Here is a 19,070-nt window from a genome sequence, read left to right on the forward strand (position 1 = left end):
TGCAACTTAACTGTTCGCATCATGACAAGAGATACTACAGAAACAAGTTGATCGAAAAATAACCTATAATTGATCAAAACCTCCACAATTTGGTTTATAAGAGTAATGATCTCTAGTTTGACCGTAACTGAAACTAAGAGTGATAAATCCAAGGTCAAGCAAAACAGCAAAAATTTTTCGACGTTTGCTAAAACTATCAGATTTTTGGCCATATTTGATCCATTTGCGATCAAATTTTTCCACAACTTTAAACAGCTAATTGACTTTTCCGAGAAAGGCTCGTCTAATTTCAGGAAATTATTTGCCAGAAAATTAATCAACCGCGGACATTTGAAGACATCGTATGCCAATGACATAGAATGTCGACTGAAATATTCTAGAATAGCAACAATATCAATGCAAAACTCTTCAGGCGGTGACAGTACTTCAAGCACATAACGAAAACGAGCTATGATATGTGTTCGAACCAATCCAGCTAAAAGGTCCACTTTCATGACTTCTTCTGGCGTTTGGTCTAATAATTTTTCATCTACAGTCGGTTTTGTAGATACATATTGCAAGTTTGTCATCGAGCAAAGGCTTGAAACTTCCTTCACATTTTCCGAATGTTGACTCATTAGCAAATACTTCAGACCTTTTATTGCAACACAAACTGCGGCAACATTTTGGTCATCCAAAACAAGTCTGAACAAAACTGGCAGGCCTTTTTCGACTAGAACTTGAAATACGTTTATTTCAAGACCCACAAAGCAACCCAACTTATCATTTTTACAAATGAGGCCCAAAGTTCTCACTGCAAAGATTTTCTGCTGTATATTTGAGCTTTTACTCAACATGAATAATTCATCGACCGTATATCCAGGCACTTCTTGTTCGTCTCCATGATGATGCAAGCCTATATTCACAGGTAAGGTGTTATCCGTCACAACTAAACCCTGGAAATCAAATCTAACTGAATAGGTTTTTTCAGGATCCGGTTCAGGAAGGTCCGACTCCCAAATATATTTTCCTTGATCTGACTTCAGACTATCCGAACTGTTAAACGTCACTTTCTTTCTCGAATTTTGAGCTTCGCTTGAAGCATTATTTGAGGAGTTTGGAACTTTAGAAGGGACAACTTTTATGTTTGTTTTCACTTTTGATTTGTTTTTTAGAAACTCGATTGTAGAAGCATCTAATCGAGCTAGAATCTGCTGCTGTTCAGACTCAATTTCAGAAATTGACATTGAGTTCAACTTTTCCAAATTTTCGTCATGAATCGAATTTAAGTCGACCAAATTGTCTCCAACGGTCGCTTCATTTTGCGGTTCCATGACTAAATCCATAGGCGTGGATTCATAACTAGGTCTCAAATTATGTTTAAGTTCATCAGAAGGTTCCAAATTATGTTTAAGTTCAGGATTAACATAATCATTATTTTTTAAGGTATTTGCTTTCGATGCAGCCATTTTTTGAGCAAATAAACTCAATCCTTTCTTTTTCTTCTTACACGTGGGGTCATTATTGTTACTCTCATGAGACAAATATTCAAACTCCAGCTTTTCTGCTACTGGGAAAGCCTTGTGACCACGGTCATTTTCAATGTTCGGCCTTGAAGCATTCACATCAGTTGGTCTTCTTTCAACAATTTCACCAATAACAAAATAAGTTTCAATCGGTTTCTCGTTAGCATTAATCTGAGAGTCAAAGTTTTCACGACTTTTGTGACTTTCGATGGTATTTGAAGATTTATCAGCTGACATGTTCACCTTTACCAATGTTGCTGATGGTTTCGATTTCGCTTCGGCCAAAAACTTCTCCTGAAAAGCCAGCAATTCGTCTTCATCTTCACCAGGCTTAGGGCGCTTCAACATTTTATTCGAATCTGAAACATCATTCCTTAGCGGAGTTTAGTAGCAAAGTCGGATGTCAACAAAATATTACTTTCTTAAAACATATTGCAGTAGGGTTAAAATTCTCCTTTAACCCATGTTTGACGAAAATATGTTTGTCAAAATTCACCAAAAACACCATGAGAAAGAAATAAAACCTTTTCGCTTTTTCTGAGCGAAGACGACACAATCATTTGTGTATAAGAAACATAATTGATACAAAGCCAAATTAGAGTTGGAAACTTGTCAATGCACTCAGACAACCCAAAAAAAATTCACTTTCCGAACATGTTTTCAAAAAATCACATGAAGATTTTTCGATTTCAACACTTCTTTGATAAACCTGACCCATTCTAAGACAACTGAATCAATAGGTAAAAATTTTATTCGCTGGGAAACTTGCTCATTAAATTCCACTTTCGAAAATAGAAGTTTTTCGTGACATTTACACTTTCGCTATTCGATAGTGGAGTTTGCCAAAGAAAATGAAATGAACTTGAACACAAATCAGAAGTTAAACCGCAAAAACTTAAGTTCGAGCCTGAAAAAATTTGAAGACTTGTCCTGAAAAAAAAACAGATCATCGCAACCTATAAAAGAGTCTGAACTACGTTCATCAACTCTTAAAAAAGACAATTTTGCACGGAAGGTACTACAAAATCCACTACTCAAAAAACTCAAAATTAGTACCAACAACAGTCATACTTCTGATCAATGACAGCGCTTTCATAAGCATACCACTTGACGAAGAAACTTCTGTCACTTCACTGGATAAAACTAACGCGATTTAAAAAACATCAATAGGCAATTTATTTCCATTCTCTGCGAAACCTCAACGCAAATTTTTTGTCGAAATTGGTAGTAAATCTCGTTTTCACACCATTTGGTCTTAGTGAAATGCTATAACAGAATTTTGAAAATCCCCTTGTTATTATTGTGGGGGACATGGATGCAAAACCAGCTGCAATATCTGGTTATTGTTCCGACCATTAAAAATGGGGCTGAACTTCGTATTCGGGTGCGTTTTATTTATTTTTTTCCACGCAAAATTAAGTACCACAAATAATTATCGGAATGAGTCGACTGATGTAATTCCAAGCCCCTGAAGTCGTTGACACAGTGTCGAGAAAAACTGATTTAAAATTTTAGTTCAATTTCGAGGCAGTAAAGCGATCGAGTATCGTTGCTCTACAAATTAATTTCCAGTCGATAAAAAAATCCATGAACAAATTTATTGAAAAATGTTCAAAAAATATATCAAATTTTTCAAAACATTTTGGCGGTAGACGTTTTTTTTGATAAAACTACCCCTTTTTTGAGATACCTGGACCAGGAGATATTTATGTTTCGACTGTGATATCTGAATATCTATATCCACATTAGAAACAAAAAGTAAACCACGTTAGTTCGCGCCACTTGCTTTTTCGTTACTGGAGAGCATAAAAACATCAACAGTCAAACCGCAAAAAAAATTGAGCGTAAAAAAAATTTGAGGACTTTTTATAAGTGTCTTCACTTCATTGATTGCCAAAACGAAAGTGAATTAACCCTCTACACTTCAGTTCAAAATCTTCAGCCAAACAGCTATTTAAAAAATAGTTTTCTCTCTTTTTACCTACACTCGTAGCTAGCCAACGATAAAACTACTATGCATAGAAACTTCATTCAATTTGAAATTTCCGTTTTGGATATGCTCAAAAGCGAGATAGCAAAATATGCTCAAAAGCGAGATGCTATTTTTGAGCTGTCTTGATTTGAGCTGCTATAGAAAGTTTCGAAGTACATCCGTTTTTTTCTAGACTATCTTATTTTTTTTATAAAGAGTTATCTTTCATATATTCGAAAAAGGTGTAGGGTAGTTTTCGTTACAATTATTAATTCCTAATAATTGTAACGAAAACTACCCTACACCTTTTTCGAATATATGAAAGATAACTCTTTATAAAAAAAATAAGATAGTCTAGAAAAAAACGGATGTACTTCGAAACTTTCTATAGCAGCTCAAATCAAGACAGCTCAAAAATAGCATTGAGGCTAGTTGCCAGAAAACATTTTTAGAAAACACTTTTAATCGAAAAAAGTAATCAAAACGCATCGATATCTAGGTCTACCAGAACTTTCGTACGTTTGTCTGGAACGAAGTTTCAGAAAAACTTTTGCAAAACATTTTCAAAAAACAATTGTTTGAACCATTTAAAAAAACATTTTTCAGCAGTAAATTAGCTTTGAAGCTTCGCACCACTTCCGTTACAAAATGAATGACTGTGATGAAAATCAAATGAAAAAAAAATCAAACATTGAAAAAATCTTCAAAAAATTTGTTGTCAAAGAAATTAATAAAAACCGCAACAAGAGCCCAAAAGATCCTGAACGAAATTGCCTGCAATATAAGAAAAGTTATATGAAGCTTTCGGAAAGCTGCAAAAAAGCCACGCTATCAAAAAAGTCCGTTCTGCAGGCAAAAATACGCAGAGATAAAAACTTGTAGTTTGCAGAAAAAAAACAGATCCCGACTGGAATCGAACTCCCGGGCTTTGGCGTTTATCATGTGTGTTGAAACAACTGGGAAGAAACCTGAGCATACCAAAAAAATGCGCTACGAGGGTTAAGTCGACTAAAATAAACAGATAGTTAAAAGAGCACGTTTGTGAAAAACAACGAATCCCGGCCGGATTCGAGCCAGAAGCTTTTTCCGTCGCAAGTAGGTGTGTAACATCTACACCAGGTAGTTGATTGAATTTTTAATAAAAGAAGTAATTGAGTGAGTCCAGGATTCAAGAGGTCAGTCCTGTGAATAAATGTACTTATGGGAAAAAAGTCTCGTACCCGATTGCAATACCCTTGTTTATCGCAAGGGTAATGATTAGGTATGTAAGTCGAAAAAACGTATGCAAATGCCAGTTTTCAAATGCCACTAGCAAACACGAACGTAATTTTTTTTATCGCTTTTGAACGACGCAATTAGAGACCACAAATCCGTTGTAAAATTACCTGAAACCTTATCAGTCAAATAAAAATTAACAAAAGCGAAAAGAAAAAATTTAACCTGAATTTTAATTTCAAATAGAAGGGAACTAGCGTTTAACGCACCTCCGGTGCTTCGAAATTTTTCGACAACTCATGAAAAACCGCATATATTGGACACAACATCTGCAAACTTCTAGTGTACTCTGACTGCACCCAATTACAGGGTTGATAATTTCGAACTTTTTAATTTTTTTTAAATTCCCATTTTAAAAGCGTCATCTCGAAAATTTAATGGGCCTCTGCAGAAATTTAGAGGCCAGATTTGCCACCACTGAGAGTCCCTGAGAGCACCCTACTTTAGGGTTAGGAATTCAAAATTTTGTGAATTTTTATAAACCTAAGTTTCCCAAAATTTTTTTAAAAAAAAACGTCTTATCTCGGAAACTAAAAGGATTTTAGCATTCATATTAAGAGGCAAGATTTGAGACGCCAGGGTGTGTGCTGACAATAAGGTTGTATATTCGAGTTGGTAGTTTCAAATTTTTTGAATTTCTTTGTAGATAAGTTCTTTGAGAAATTTTGAAAAAATCAGAAAACGTCACATCTCGGAAACTAAAAGCATTTGAGCAGTCGCGTTTAGCAGTCGCATGTGGCAAGATTTGCAACTCTTTAGAGTACCCTGACAACAACGAACTATAGCGTTGGGAATTTCAAATTTTGAAAAATAATTAATTTAAACTTTCTGAAAAATTTGAAAAAATCAGAATAAACGTCACATCTCGAAAACTACAAGGAATTGAGCAGTCATAATCGGAGGCAAGATTCGCAATCCTCGAGAGTACTCTGACAGGACCTAACTACAGGGTTGCAAAATTCAAATTTTTTAAAAATAATAATTTAAGTTTTCTGAAAATTTCTCAAAAAATCACAAAAAACGACATATCTCGCAAACTACAACGATTTGAACAGTCGTATTTGGAGGCAAGACTTGTTACTCCTTAGAGTACTCTGACTGCAACCAACAACATGGTTGGGAATTTCAAATTTTTAGAAATACTAAATTAAAATTTTCTGAAAATTTTTGAAAAATTCACAAAAAACATCATATCTCGAAAACTACAAGGATTTGAGGAGTCATTTTTGGAGGCAAGATTCGCAATCCCTGATAGTCCTTTGAAAGTACCCAACTACAGGATTGGGATTTTCAGATTTTAAAAAAATTATCATATTAGTTTTCTGAAAATTTTTGAAAAAATCACAAAAAACGTCATATCTCGAAAACTACAAAGAATTGAGCAGTCATACTTGGAGGCAAGATTCGCAATCCTTGAGAGTACTCTGACAGCATCCAACTACAGGGTTGGTAATTTCAGATTTTGCGAAAAAAAATTAATATGATTTTTCTGAAAACTTTTTGAAAAAATCACAAAAAACATCATATCTCGAAAACTACAAAGAATTGAGCAGTCATATTTGGAGGCAAGATTCGCAATCCTTGAGAGTACCCTGACAGGACCTAACTACAAGGTTGGGAATTTCAGATTTTTAAAAACTTATAATTCTTTAAGTTTTCTGAAAATTTTTGAAAAAATCAAAAAAAACGTCATATCTCGAAAACTACAAAGAATTGAGCAGTCATATTTTGAGGCAAGATTTGCAAACTTTGAGATTACTCTGACAGGACCCAACAACAGGGTTGGGAATTTCAGAATTTGCGAAAAAAAAATTAATAAGTTTTCTGAAAATTTTTTGAAAAAATAACAAAAAACGTCATATCTCGGGAACTAATAAGATTTGAGCAGTCATACTTGAAGGCAAGATTCGCAATCTTTGAGAGTCCTCTGACAGGAGCTAACTACAAGGTTGGGAATTTTAGATTTTTAAAAAATAATCATATTAGTTTTCTGAAAATTTTTGAAAAAATCACAAAAAACGTCATATCTCGAAAACTACAAAGAATTGAGCAGTCATACTTGGAGGCAAGATTCGAAATCTTTGAGAGTACTCTGACAGGATCTAATTAGAGGGCTAGGAATTTCAGATTTTTAAAAAACAAATAAGAATTTAAGTTTTCTGAAAATTTTTGAAAAAATCACAAAAAACGTCATATCTCGAAAACTACAAGGATTTGAACAGTCATATTTGGAGACAAGATTCTCAATCTTTGAGAGTACTCTGACAGGACCTAACTACAGGGTTGGGAATTTTAGATTTTTAAAAAACAAATAAGAATTTAAGTTTTCTGAAAATTTTTGAAAAAATCACAAAAAACGTCATATCTCGAAAACTACAAGGATTTGAACAGTCATATTTGGAGGCAAGGTTTGTAATCCCTTAGAGTACTCTGACAGCACCCAACTACAGGGTTGGGAACTTCAAGTTTTGTAAATTATTTTATTTGAAATTTCTGAAAATTTTTGAAAAAATCTCAAAAATTGTCTTATCTCGTTAACTAAAATGATTCGGGCATTCAAAATTGGAGGCCAAATTCGCAACCCCTAATTCGATATTGGGCTGCTTAATTTAAACTCGGTAAAATAACCACTAAAATCAAATTAGAAAATCGAAAAAAAAATTCTTAACCATTGCAATATACGATATAGCTTAAACATGCAAAAATAATACGTTGAAAAAGCTTAAACATGGCGAAATAGTGAAGCCCGCATTTAAATACATTCTCAGTTAACCTAGGAGTGAAATAATCTGCGTCGAAAACCACAAAAAGCGATACCTGCCAAAAGATTAACCAGTTTCTAAAAAACGGTGACATTTGCAAAATCAGCTTGTCAATTTGAGAAAACTGTATCAACAGGTAAAATTTTTATCCGCTGGGAAACCTGAAAAGTAAATGGCATTTTCAAAATTAGAAGTCGATAATGTTCTTCGTGACCCTCACCTTTTTGCTGTTCGATAGAGGGTTTTCTTTGCTTTTAACAAGAAACAAACTGAACTGAAAAGACATCGCGAAAGCCAAACCACAAAAAAACGACAAGCTTAAAATATATCTGTTGATGAGATATGCCTGTTGATGAGATATGCCTGGCGAAATGATTCAGTGATTTTGTTAAGCTAGTTGTTAACCTTAAAAAATAATCGGTTGCAATTTGATAACGTTTGCTAATCGGAAAAGTACCGATACATCTTTTGAAAATCTATGATAATTCTTGGTGGTGCACACACTAAAACAAAGTTCCTTCCCAAACTTTATAATCCTAGGGATGAAACTTGCTCACCAAAAAAGCTGTTCGGTATACTATTATAACAAGTTTACTAGCTCTCGTAAGTGAAGAGACTTGCGCTCTGTGTACGAAACAATTAAATTACATGCCGTTTTCATAAAGAGCACTTAAAAATCCGAAACTGAACCTTGAAAAACACTACTAAAAAAGATCACTGCTGCATTTGAATTTAGGGGTAGCTGCATTGAACACTGCACCATCCTGCATTGCTATCCTACAAATTCCACTTAATATTTGACAGAAAGCAATGACTTCCCTCTACAGAAGCGGATACATTGAAGGGATACCGGCCGGGTTGGTTTTTCCTAAACAGCCGGTCACTTAGGGTTCACGAAACGCTCTCAAAAAATTATTTCCAAAAAAAACCCCTTTCTTGATGTAATTTGCATTATCTTCAATAAAGGTTTCTGACTCAATGTTTTTCAAAAAGTGAGCGGATATGAGCGTAGACAACACAAGGATAGCCAGTTTGCAAACTGTGACGTTTTTTGTTCGTTGGGCTAATGAGCGGATGTGAACGAAAGTCTAGAAAAAATACATTCCATAGTAAGGAACAATAAGCATATTTGACCACCGTTTTTATCAAAAAGTTCATCGAAAAACAAGAAATCAAAACATTTTTTCGTGGTTTTTCAGGATTTTTTTTGTCAATACGGCGCTGAATGAAGCTTAAAAACACTATTCGGCGCTTCAAGTACAAACAGTAAAACAGTTTTACGCCTTATTTCCTTATTGTCGGCTTTCTCTCTCGCTTTATTCGCTCAAAATTAGATCAGGAATTGGAAGCCCGTTTTTCTCAGAAAGGACTTTTTTTTTGAATTTTCTTAACAGGGTCACAATCACGATTGCAAACGCTTTAGTGTGATACATCACTCGACCCCTTCGGACTAGTTTTATTGGTACCTAAATTTGCAAACCTAATTTGAAAACAAAAAACTAAAACACCCGGAACAATAAAACTGTTGAGCGCAGAAGCTCAACATGGTAACTTAACTCAAAAAGTACTTTCATTGAAAAACGTAAAAATGGACTCTATCGTAACACAAGCCCAGGTTGGGTAAAAAGAAAGCCTGGATTTAATCTGAACACAAGCTTGCACATTTGATGGTCAATGTCTGAGATGACTTTTTTCAAAGTTTTCAGGCACTCGGAATTTTTTTCACGTTGATTGTTACTCAGCACTTACAGCAAAGTAGTTTGCGTGTACATTTAAAGGACATTACTGCTGTTTCTTAAAACTTATGAAATTGCTCATTGATTTTGACCTTATTTCATCTACTAGCTTCGATGGCGTTTTCGAGTGCACTTTTAATGTGTTGTGAACAAGCTGCACAATATCAATTGGAATCATTGCGGCCGAAAAGACAATTCCAACCCCAGCTAACGACGCCTTTGCAACTCCTGATCCTACCACCGCTACTGTTCTCACACCAGCGAGTGACGTCACTCCAATTTTGGCCACATTTGGCAGAACGCACGCGAAGCCTAATGCATTCAGGAAACTGAGATCCCATGCAGTTGCAATTGTGTGGTCTTGTTTCGCTCTGTTGGCCATCGTAAGCAGTTGCTCGGATAGAAAGTTGTCTAATTGAAGTCGCATGTTGATTCTCTTCAAATTTCTTTTCCGCGATATATATTCAACCACATTAGTTGCCAAGGAACCTTCAAACAAAGATTTAAACTTACATCGATAATCCATGAATATCTTCAAGTTTCAGGCAAAAAGGAATTAACAAAAGCGTATTCAGCACCTTGTAACTCATCAGTTGGATCAGAACACAGGAAAAAGTATCTGGCCCCAAATGAAATTGTAGATGCTTTTGGAATCATATAAATATTCGATATTTTTACCATGCGAATCGTATCTTGAGATTATCATTTATTTTTACACTCCGCCTCCATTGCATGCATAATTTCCGTTTTCATATGTACGTCATCTAACATTTTAGCTTCCCGTGTGATTAAGTTATGATGTCAGACATTTAAAAAACATACAGAGCCAAGCTTTCCACCACATGCGATACAATACAAACATCGCATGATAAAATTCACATAAACTGGAACGAAGAAAACCGCTATAAAATATGGAAAAAAAAGTCGGAAATACTAGATCCGTCATAATTTTTGACGAAATTTGTCCTGAATGAAATTCATTTTGAGAAAACCATGTCAACTAAGACAATTGTACCTTAAATAAGAATCGCAACAAATATTTACGAAGCGGTCACAAAGCCGACAATACTTGAACAGAACCTGAATTGAGCTGAAAAAAATGTTTACATAAAAAAACATGAACTCAAAAAAAAACAAGCTTTCCTTCAAAACAACCACTTCAGAAAATTATTCGCTCATATGATGAAAAGTGAGGGCACAAAGCCGATATAATACACAGAGGCGAAGCGGAGCTTCACAACACTTGCGTTGCATTACAGTCGCGTACAAAAAACATAGATTGCATTGGAAGAACGGCAAATAAGTTGACAGAAAATAATATGAAAAGCACAAATCCGAAAAAAATATTAACATTTTCCAATATACATATTGCGTAAAAATAAGTAGTTTCTAAAATGTACTGAACGGTAGTTTTATTTGAATTTTCAAGAAATTGAGCATGTCAGCCTGCACGTGACAGTTACTGTAGTAACTGCACGAATAGCTTTCACGTGCTCAAAGCAGATGAGAAGAGTTGCTTACGGTCAAAACCTAGTTCCCGATTACAAGTCACTTGCTCTAGCAAGTGAAATAAGCGAAGCCAATTGAGTAAAAAAAACAGATATGGAAAAAAAAGTTCAACACATCGGAGGTGACGAATTTACAGCCAACATAAGCCAATTTTCGAATACGACGGAAATTTAAAATGCAGACATGCTCAAAATAAGCATTTTCAGTGACGAAAGTACAAAGTACAGATTGGACTAAATTTGGAGATTCTTCTTCTTCTTCTTAGGACGTTTGCAGGCATTGCTGCCTTTTATCCGCCATGGTTAAGTCGCGTACAACAGCTCTCCACTGTTTGCGGTTTTCAGCAGTTTCTTGACAAATCTCTATCCACGTATCCTCCCATTTCTTCTTTGGGCAACGATAGGGTTTTAGGAGCGGTTCCAGTTCTTTTGCGACTTGTCTCCTCCAGAAGTTTTCAAGCTTTCGGGAATCTATCAGGTGGCATGCAAAGGACGTGGCCAACCCATCTCAGGCGTCGTCTCTGGATTACTGTGGCTAGTGGCTCGGATGCTTGGTTTGTGTAAAATGGTCTGCACCGACGGTCGAAGCTCTTGAGTTTGCCGAGTTCGGTGTATGTCAGAGGCCATGATTCAATCGTACAAGAGGGTGCTCATTATGCAGGCGTCATATAGTCTTCGTTTGATTGCGTTTGGAATCTCTCTTGATGCCCAAATGTTCTGGAGGTTTTTCCAGACTCCAGTGGCTTTGCCGATACGACTACGAACTTCGGGTTCAGTTCTGTTGTCAATGGTCATTGTGCTTCCTAAATAGCAGAAGCTTTGAACAACTTCAACTCGCTCGTTGTTATGGATCAGATTAATGTTGTCATTGGTGCTGATGGCTTTTGTCTTCTTCACGTTAATGACTAGGCCAGTTTTCGAGGTACTTTCTGATACACGGGTGAGCAGCTCTTGGGCTTTGTCTTTGTCATCTTCTGGTAGACAGATATCATCTGCGAAATCGAGGTCTGTAGCTGTCGCGTTGTCTAGTTCGAGGCCAAAGTTTTTATCGGCTAGTGCGTTTTTCATGATCCAGTCTATCACCATGATGAACAGTAGAGGCGATAACACGGAGCCCTGGCGGACACCTGAAGTGATCTGGAATTTGGATACGCAGCTAAAATACTACTTGGGTCGCCACTCCTAGAGCGAGAGCCTCGTTAGCCGCAAAGATTCTTGACGGAACCAGTACGTTGCCCGCGGGACACCGCGAGGAGGTGAGGTTCGATTTATTTGGAGATACCGTGAACGAAATTATTTACGGAAAAAAGTCTAGTACCAGGTCGCAAAACCGTTGCTTATCGCAAAGATAATAATGAAAATTTACCAATAGCGCCGCCGCCTCCAATTGTAGTTCCCCCTACGATAAGCGGAATTCCGAAACTGGCCCCGATTCCGGTTATACTGGCACCTAGTCCCAGTGTCACGGCCACTCCTCCAACGACACATGCCGTGAGACTTCCCACTTGGACCTTGGATCCAGTGAGTTCCACACTGTCGACCAGAGTGGCGATATCCTTCAGAATCCGAATTGTAGTCCAGCGACAGTCGAGTGATGACGACAGATTTGCTTTGAAATTCGGTTTCCTCCTAAGCATGAAAAAATTTAATCGAAGGGGTTCTTCCATATCTTTGACAATTCATGCATAAGTGATATGAACTTAAGATATGTGCACATACATTATTCACATTAGGAACAAGGCCGAATTTAATTTTATCATATATTCAAAAAAATCGAACACCGAACCCAATGCCATATGTCATGATTGAAATTCAGAAGTTTTCTGGACATATTTTGAAACAGAGCTAAACGCCAATAGATAACTAATCAACTAAAGCAACCATAATGCAACTGAAGAACACAGAAACTTAAGCTCATTCCATTGCGTGAAACATCTACATAATTTGCTGGAGAATAGTTGGTAATACCCAATTATATTCAAACTATTGTCTTTAAACCGTTTTTGGATTGATTTTAAAACTTAAATTATATGACAGTTTGAAGGATTGTCGGTATTATCAACTAATCCACTTAAGTTTACTTAATAGACCGCTGGTTTTGTTGCACTTCATGCGAAATCCAGCTAGTTTGAAAACAGAAACATCACATTAGTCAGTTCAACTTAACCATCAAGTCGTTGAAAAACCTCCTGTGACAGAAAAGGACTGATTTTAGTTCAAACTCAACTTTTCAGTTTATCCAATCAAATTACATCAAAATTAGACTGCTTGAAGTTCTATATTTTCTCGCGATACTCTTCTCGTATATTAAATCAATTTTCAATGAACATCTTTTTTGGAACATTTCAGTCACGCAGATTTCATGCATGGCAGATACAGTACGCAGTTTTTTTTAAAATCTTTACTTACTTTTTGTAATGTGGGAAGCGCAGCAGCTCTTGGTACAGTATAAAATCTATTTTGTTCAATTTCAAGTCCTGGATGGTGGGCAAATCAATCGGAAGTTTGTCTGCGGTCAATCTATCGAAAGGACATGTCACAATACCATGTCTAAAGCAAAAACACCACATGACAAATATAATAAACTTTTATTTTTTGCTTTTTCTCTTCTTTGCACATAAAGTCTAAGTTTGAATTCTAAATGGTCTGCTTCTACTCTCATCGTGTGTGCCTTCTAATCTTTTTTATATTACAGGGAAACTAAGAATTTTTTACCAAATTTCATCTCTTAAAGGGAGGAATTAAAATTAATTTGGACAGCTCTAGTCGCCTGTCCACGTTTTTCCCGAAATTTCGATCTAAACCCAATTTATTGGATATTTGCCATATCCAAATGCAATGACAATTACAGCATTTTGGACCCCCAGCTTTGAAGTGTTTGACTTTTCTTTTTAATATGCTGTGGAAACATTACCCTCTTACCCAAACCAGATACAGACTAACATTTCTACATCACGCAGAAACATATCGCTATTAATTCATCCCTTTCTACAAAAAATCTCCCGAATGCCAAGCATCAACACACTTTTCGACGTTTTCACTACCAATTCTGCACTGTGGACCCTCAAATTATATGTCAGAGACGATTTTAATCAGAACATCCATCTGGTAAGCCATATGGTAAATCATCACTCTTGGAATCTGTTCCTGGCACTAATCCCTGGAGGCCTAGTCCGCTGGCTGAGCAAACATTCAAATTATAAATTATCTACATGTTTTCGTGAAAAACCAACCCGCTATAGAAAAAACAGTCCAATTGAGTACCCCAGGGCTCGGTTTCATCGTACACCCTTTTAAAAATATATGTTCATGATGCCCATGACTTCCATCCTATTTCCTAAAGCTCTTGATATTGAGAAAGCGTCAATCACTCTCAACGGTGACCTGGACCACCTTTATGATTTGTTTACTTTTCGTAATTCAAGCCTCCTCTAAAGGATCGTAACTTTAAAACAGTGCCTATTCTATTTTAGAACAATGAGACCCCCAAATGAAACAATTAGGCGTTAAATTTGACCCGACTCTTAGTTTTGCCACTTACTGCAAACAGTCCGCTGAAAAACTGTCGCAGGATATAAGTCCTGAAGGCCTACGCCGGTTCAACTTAGGGTTATATAAAAGGAATCCTCCTCACTGCTTACGAAACCCTAAACAGACCCTTCTCGATTACACTGCACTGCCTGTTCCCTCGCCTTAAGAAACACTCAAAAAATCACCAGCATTTAACCCAAGTCAAGTTTTGTCCGTGCTATCACTGGCTTTACACTCACGAGTATAATTGCCCAATTGCACAGTGAAGTAGCGTTTCTATGTAAAGTACCACTTTTTTAACTTCCCATTTTTAAATCTCCGCCTTCCGTTCCCAACAAACTTTTTTTACACTCACCTCACTCGCCCTCGTTAAAGAAGACCATCCAACAAAGAATATACTATCAAACCATTTTTCAATAATTTGGTCAACAAAAACCCTCTTCTACAGTTACTTAACTGAGAACAAAGTTCTACCTTTGTTTTTAACTACTTTAAACCCCCTCTAAAACTGAACAACACTACGCAGGTAACCAAGTTCATTTCCAAAACCTCTCACTGTAAAATTATCTGTATCTCTCCCACTAAAATTGCCTCTTCAGAATAATATCTTCCCAGGGATTACTCTGTATTCACTCTTGATTCCGGTCTAGCTTCTAAACACCTACCTCTCCCGCCTAGACAGATCCGTTAACCTCTATCCCCAACTTGTTCCATTGCACCACCTGCCCATTGCCACTTGTTCAATTTGTCCCTTAACTCATCACTACTCAAAGTCGCAGACCTGTGACTTGTTCTAGTGGATGCCGTGAAGTTCCTTTACCTGGAAATCGACTAGCCAAAACTGGGCTAACAAACAAACAAAAAACAAACCTTTGAATTATCCTCGACACTAATTAACAAGTAGCTTTGTCTTTCTTTTATTAACAAGACAAAAAGATCTAACATCGATAACAAAACTCGAACAAGAAAGGCTGACGAAAATTTCTGGGAAAGAACCAGTCAATTATTGAATACAATACAAAAAGGAAATATCGACCTCGAGCACATTGACAAACCATACCTAACAAAATTATACTGAAATTACTTCTACAAAGATTATTCTGAAGTCAACTTTGTTCCTGGGCTTTTATATGCAACTGTGAACATTGCAACCCGGTGCAGAATGTCAGCTCAGCCGCGAAGTGATGGGTGCAAACCCCTGTGTAAAGCACAGAAGCCTAAACTCTCTCTCTCTCTCTCTCTCTCTAATCAAGAAAAGGCAAGACAATAGTGGTGCTTATTGCAATATTTAATATTTGCTTTTTAATAGACAATGATTTAATATAGATCAGAAAAAATTGACATTTTATTTTTCTTATACCTTTGATAAATAACAAAGAGACATTCATGGCAAAAGAAATGTCCACAGGGAAGTCCTCTTATATCGTGTTCATCGAAGCAAATGGGACACATTAGATCACCAGCCAGCTGATTGAATGAAGCATTTTTTGCTCGAGCATGCTTGTTGCCCATTCTCACTCCCTCCACGACGAATTGTAGCAGTCAGTAGCCATGAAAGATCGACAGGCCAAAGTTTTTGGTAACATTAACCTCAAATGAGACGATCTGTATTTTTTTTCCTGGTAATCAGAAGGTCAAAAGTATCATAGTAACCGAGGTTACAGTCAGGAGTCCCTTCATCACGTATTCCAGCCAAAATCCTTGGAATTTTCTAGATATGGAAGTGATAATGATAAAAGAAGATGACAAGTGTTTAAGTCCTTTTTAAATTAAAATCGAAACGGGTTACGTTTCTTCAATAAGAACACGCAACTCGACACGAGAAAATATAAAATACAAGTGTTACAAATAAAAAATTTCGTCGAAAGTTATTTTGCGTCAGAGAAAAAATGAAAAAGCAAATTACATATAAAACCAAAATCTATAACTACGACAATTGAAAAAACAGGTGTAAAACGTCAACCAGAAACGCTTGTGACCAACCTGTACATCCTCAGCAGTTAAATTCAAATTTTTTTTATGGGGGTCAATTAAAATGGGCCCTTCCGTCATGCGACGGTACGTGAAAGGGTTGGATAGGGCCGTACCAATGCTATATAAATATATCTGCAAAATTTTATAAATAAATCAAGTCGATATTAATGCATCAAGAGAATTGTCAATTAAAATCTACCCTCCTCGATATTAGCACAGATAGAATTGTCCATGTTGGATGTATTTTTAAGATTTTTGCACCCCCTAAGGCAAAAATATGATCAATTTAATTCAAAATGATAGCAAATCTCAAGATGCAGGTGTAAGTCATGCAATTTTCGTTTAGTATCAAACGTATTGACAGAATGTTACACAGATGCGAAGTGGAGTTCCGTCATCCGACGGTCCAAGCCCTTCCGTCATGCGACGGTCTAAGCACAGGATGGATAGGGCCATACCAACGCTAAATAAATACATAGGCAAATAAATTGAGTCTATTTTATAGAATTCTAAGAATTGTTAATTAAAATCTACCCTCCTAGATTATAGCACTGGAATTGTCTACGTTGTATGTACTTTTAAGAGCAAAACTTATTTTCGTTCTTACAGAGTTTATTGTGTCGGAGTATGATTCGATCCAATTTTCGCTTAGTTTCTCTGCTAGTTTCTGGACGGTTTTTGTAGAGCCTGGTGCATTTCCTCCAATTTATTCAGAAGTTGCAGTGTTCCAAATCCAGAATTCTTAGTTGGTATTTTAATGTTTTAACCCTCTCATGGGTGTTTGTGGGCTTCAGATATAGTTTTAGGACAGAATTTAGCAAGATGGTTGAAAATTAATTTATCGATTGTCATCTTCAGTAGTGGTTGTTTTTTTGTGAAAGCTTTCGCCTTCCAACGATTGAAATTTCGGCTCTATCTCATCATCATGGCTTGTTTTGTCCAGGATTTCATTAGGTCTTAGGTGAGTGAATACACACACCTTTGGGGTAATCTAGAGAGTGGGTCAGTGTAAGCGGTTGTCCACATGGGTATGTGTAGGAGCAGCCCAGAAATCATCCCCCAGACAAGATGTGATCCGACCCTCCCGTTTGTTGTTGATAGATATATTGTTGTTACAGGCATTTATATCAATCAGGATTGTTACGATCATTTTTGTGGCCCGCTTGTGAGTCTTGTACTGTTGGGTTATTTGAGTATTTAAGCACGTTAATGCTAATTTGCGCTCAATCCGAAAGGATCTGCTGATTTGCGCTCAATCAGGAAGGGTCTCGGGATTAGTGAAGAAGACTGATCGGGCAAGCAGTACAAGGAGTGACAAGAAGGGGCTCAACGACAACAACAGTCGACTGATTGCTCTTAATGTCATGGAATATGTTTATAGCTTCCGTTCGCATGTTCAAAACCTTCAGGCACTTTTTTCATTGGTTTTACACTAACCAGTGAATCAGCAACCAGTAGTCCGGTTTTTTATTCAAATTCTTGTATGCCATCGATTACACCTTCTGGATTACTGAAGACGGCACCGTTTTGATCCTTGATCACGACTTCTACTAGTTTTTCATGTCTGCTGGTGATTCTTAAGACATTCGACCAGAATAGCAAAATGCAATTTCGGATTATTAGCAGCTAACCTTCCGAATTGGCTGTTCTAGAGGATTAACAGCGTTATTCAGATGATTGGATGAATCGTGAAGGCCGAAGGATTTGGAAATTCTTAAATTTTAAAAATTCGAATTGTGACGTCACACTTCTGAGAAACGTCAAAAACGGCCATTTTGGAAGAAATGCAAAATAGAAACAGAACAACAATAGTTGCGAAAAGATAACTACGAAAAAATCGAAGATCAAAATCGAAGAAACAGCAGAGTTAGCAGAGACCGCTCCAATTTGCAACGATTGTGTCGCTAGAATCGTTGCAAGGCCGTTCACAACAACGGCGAAGGGTAGAAAAACAGCCTTCCGGAAGGAAGATAGGGTTGTTATTTCCCCGGATTCAGGAATCCGGAGGGGTCTCGGGACTTGAACTTAAACCATTTTATACAAACTTTTAACTTCCCGATTATGTCCTGAATTGAATTTATATAACATCTGAATTCATTTTCTGACGATGAGAAGCTAGGAGTTAAGGCAGAGGGTTGATCCATCTTCAATGGAGATGATGATTTTTATCTACTGAACAAAAACAATAATAATATAATAAGTAGTAGTAGCCCTGTTTTTGGGAGTGACCTCGTGGTCTGGGAATACTGAGACCCAGCCATGATCTCACTAATTGTGCATGTAATTAAGTTAATTTGAGCGTTCTGGTCGAAGCCGGAGAACAGTAACGTTTTGTCAACCCGATGTTAGAAAGACCACCAAAAGAACTGGCTTTGGTAGAGACGATAAAAAGCATGTAGAGCTATGTTTAGACGTTGACCAGTCATCTTAGAACCTAGCTTTATTTTCCGTCGATATAAACTTCCGGGCGAATGTTACATAGATGTTTTTACGGCGCTCCTTGGTGTTATTCCTTTTTAACATCATGACCGGCAGAACCGTTAACGAGCACTCCGCCCCGAGCGGATGCTCATAATAACGCCCTTAATAGGCCCTAAACGCCGGGCGGAAGGGTAGTTTGGAACCCGGAAGCCTTCCGAATTACCGTGAATAGTTTTTTAACCTAGTTAAGACCAAAAATTCAATTTCCAGGAAGGGTGGGGGGATCGGCCGTCCCCTCGTTCCCTGAGAGGTTTGTGACCAAAAACACTTTAAGATATATAACAAACCAAACAAAAAGTAGTATAGTACCCAAGAAAAACAAAAGC

The 19,070-nt window shown here is 36.9% G+C and overlaps 2 protein-coding genes across 3 annotated transcripts in view; one reads left to right on the forward strand and one right to left on the reverse strand.

Annotated features, from left to right (window-relative positions):
- The window catches only part of LOC134847567 (casein kinase I-like), a 584,249-nt gene that overhangs the window by 523,229 nt on the left and 41,950 nt on the right, over positions 1 to 19,070 (forward strand). The window lies entirely within an intron of this gene.
- The window catches only part of LOC134847563 (uncharacterized), a 326,408-nt gene that overhangs the window by 7,680 nt on the left and 299,658 nt on the right, over positions 1 to 19,070 (reverse strand). Inside the window, exons 2-6 of the mRNA XM_063864639.1 lie at positions 15,650 to 15,879; positions 13,168 to 13,308; positions 12,840 to 12,881; positions 12,125 to 12,387; positions 9,343 to 9,739 (exon numbers count right to left, since the gene is read on the reverse strand). Of these exons, the coding sequence (XP_063720709.1) occupies positions 9,343 to 9,739; positions 12,125 to 12,387; positions 12,840 to 12,881; positions 13,168 to 13,308; positions 15,650 to 15,801 (995 nt within the window). The 5' untranslated portion in view covers positions 15,802 to 15,879. The remainder of the gene's footprint in view (positions 1 to 9,342; positions 9,740 to 12,124; positions 12,388 to 12,839; positions 12,882 to 13,167; positions 13,309 to 15,649; positions 15,880 to 19,070) is intronic.

Source organism: Symsagittifera roscoffensis, chromosome 6, assembly GCF_963678635.1.
Source record: "Symsagittifera roscoffensis chromosome 6, txSymRosc1.1, whole genome shotgun sequence".
Lineage (NCBI taxonomy): Eukaryota > Metazoa > Xenacoelomorpha > Acoela > Convolutidae > Symsagittifera > Symsagittifera roscoffensis.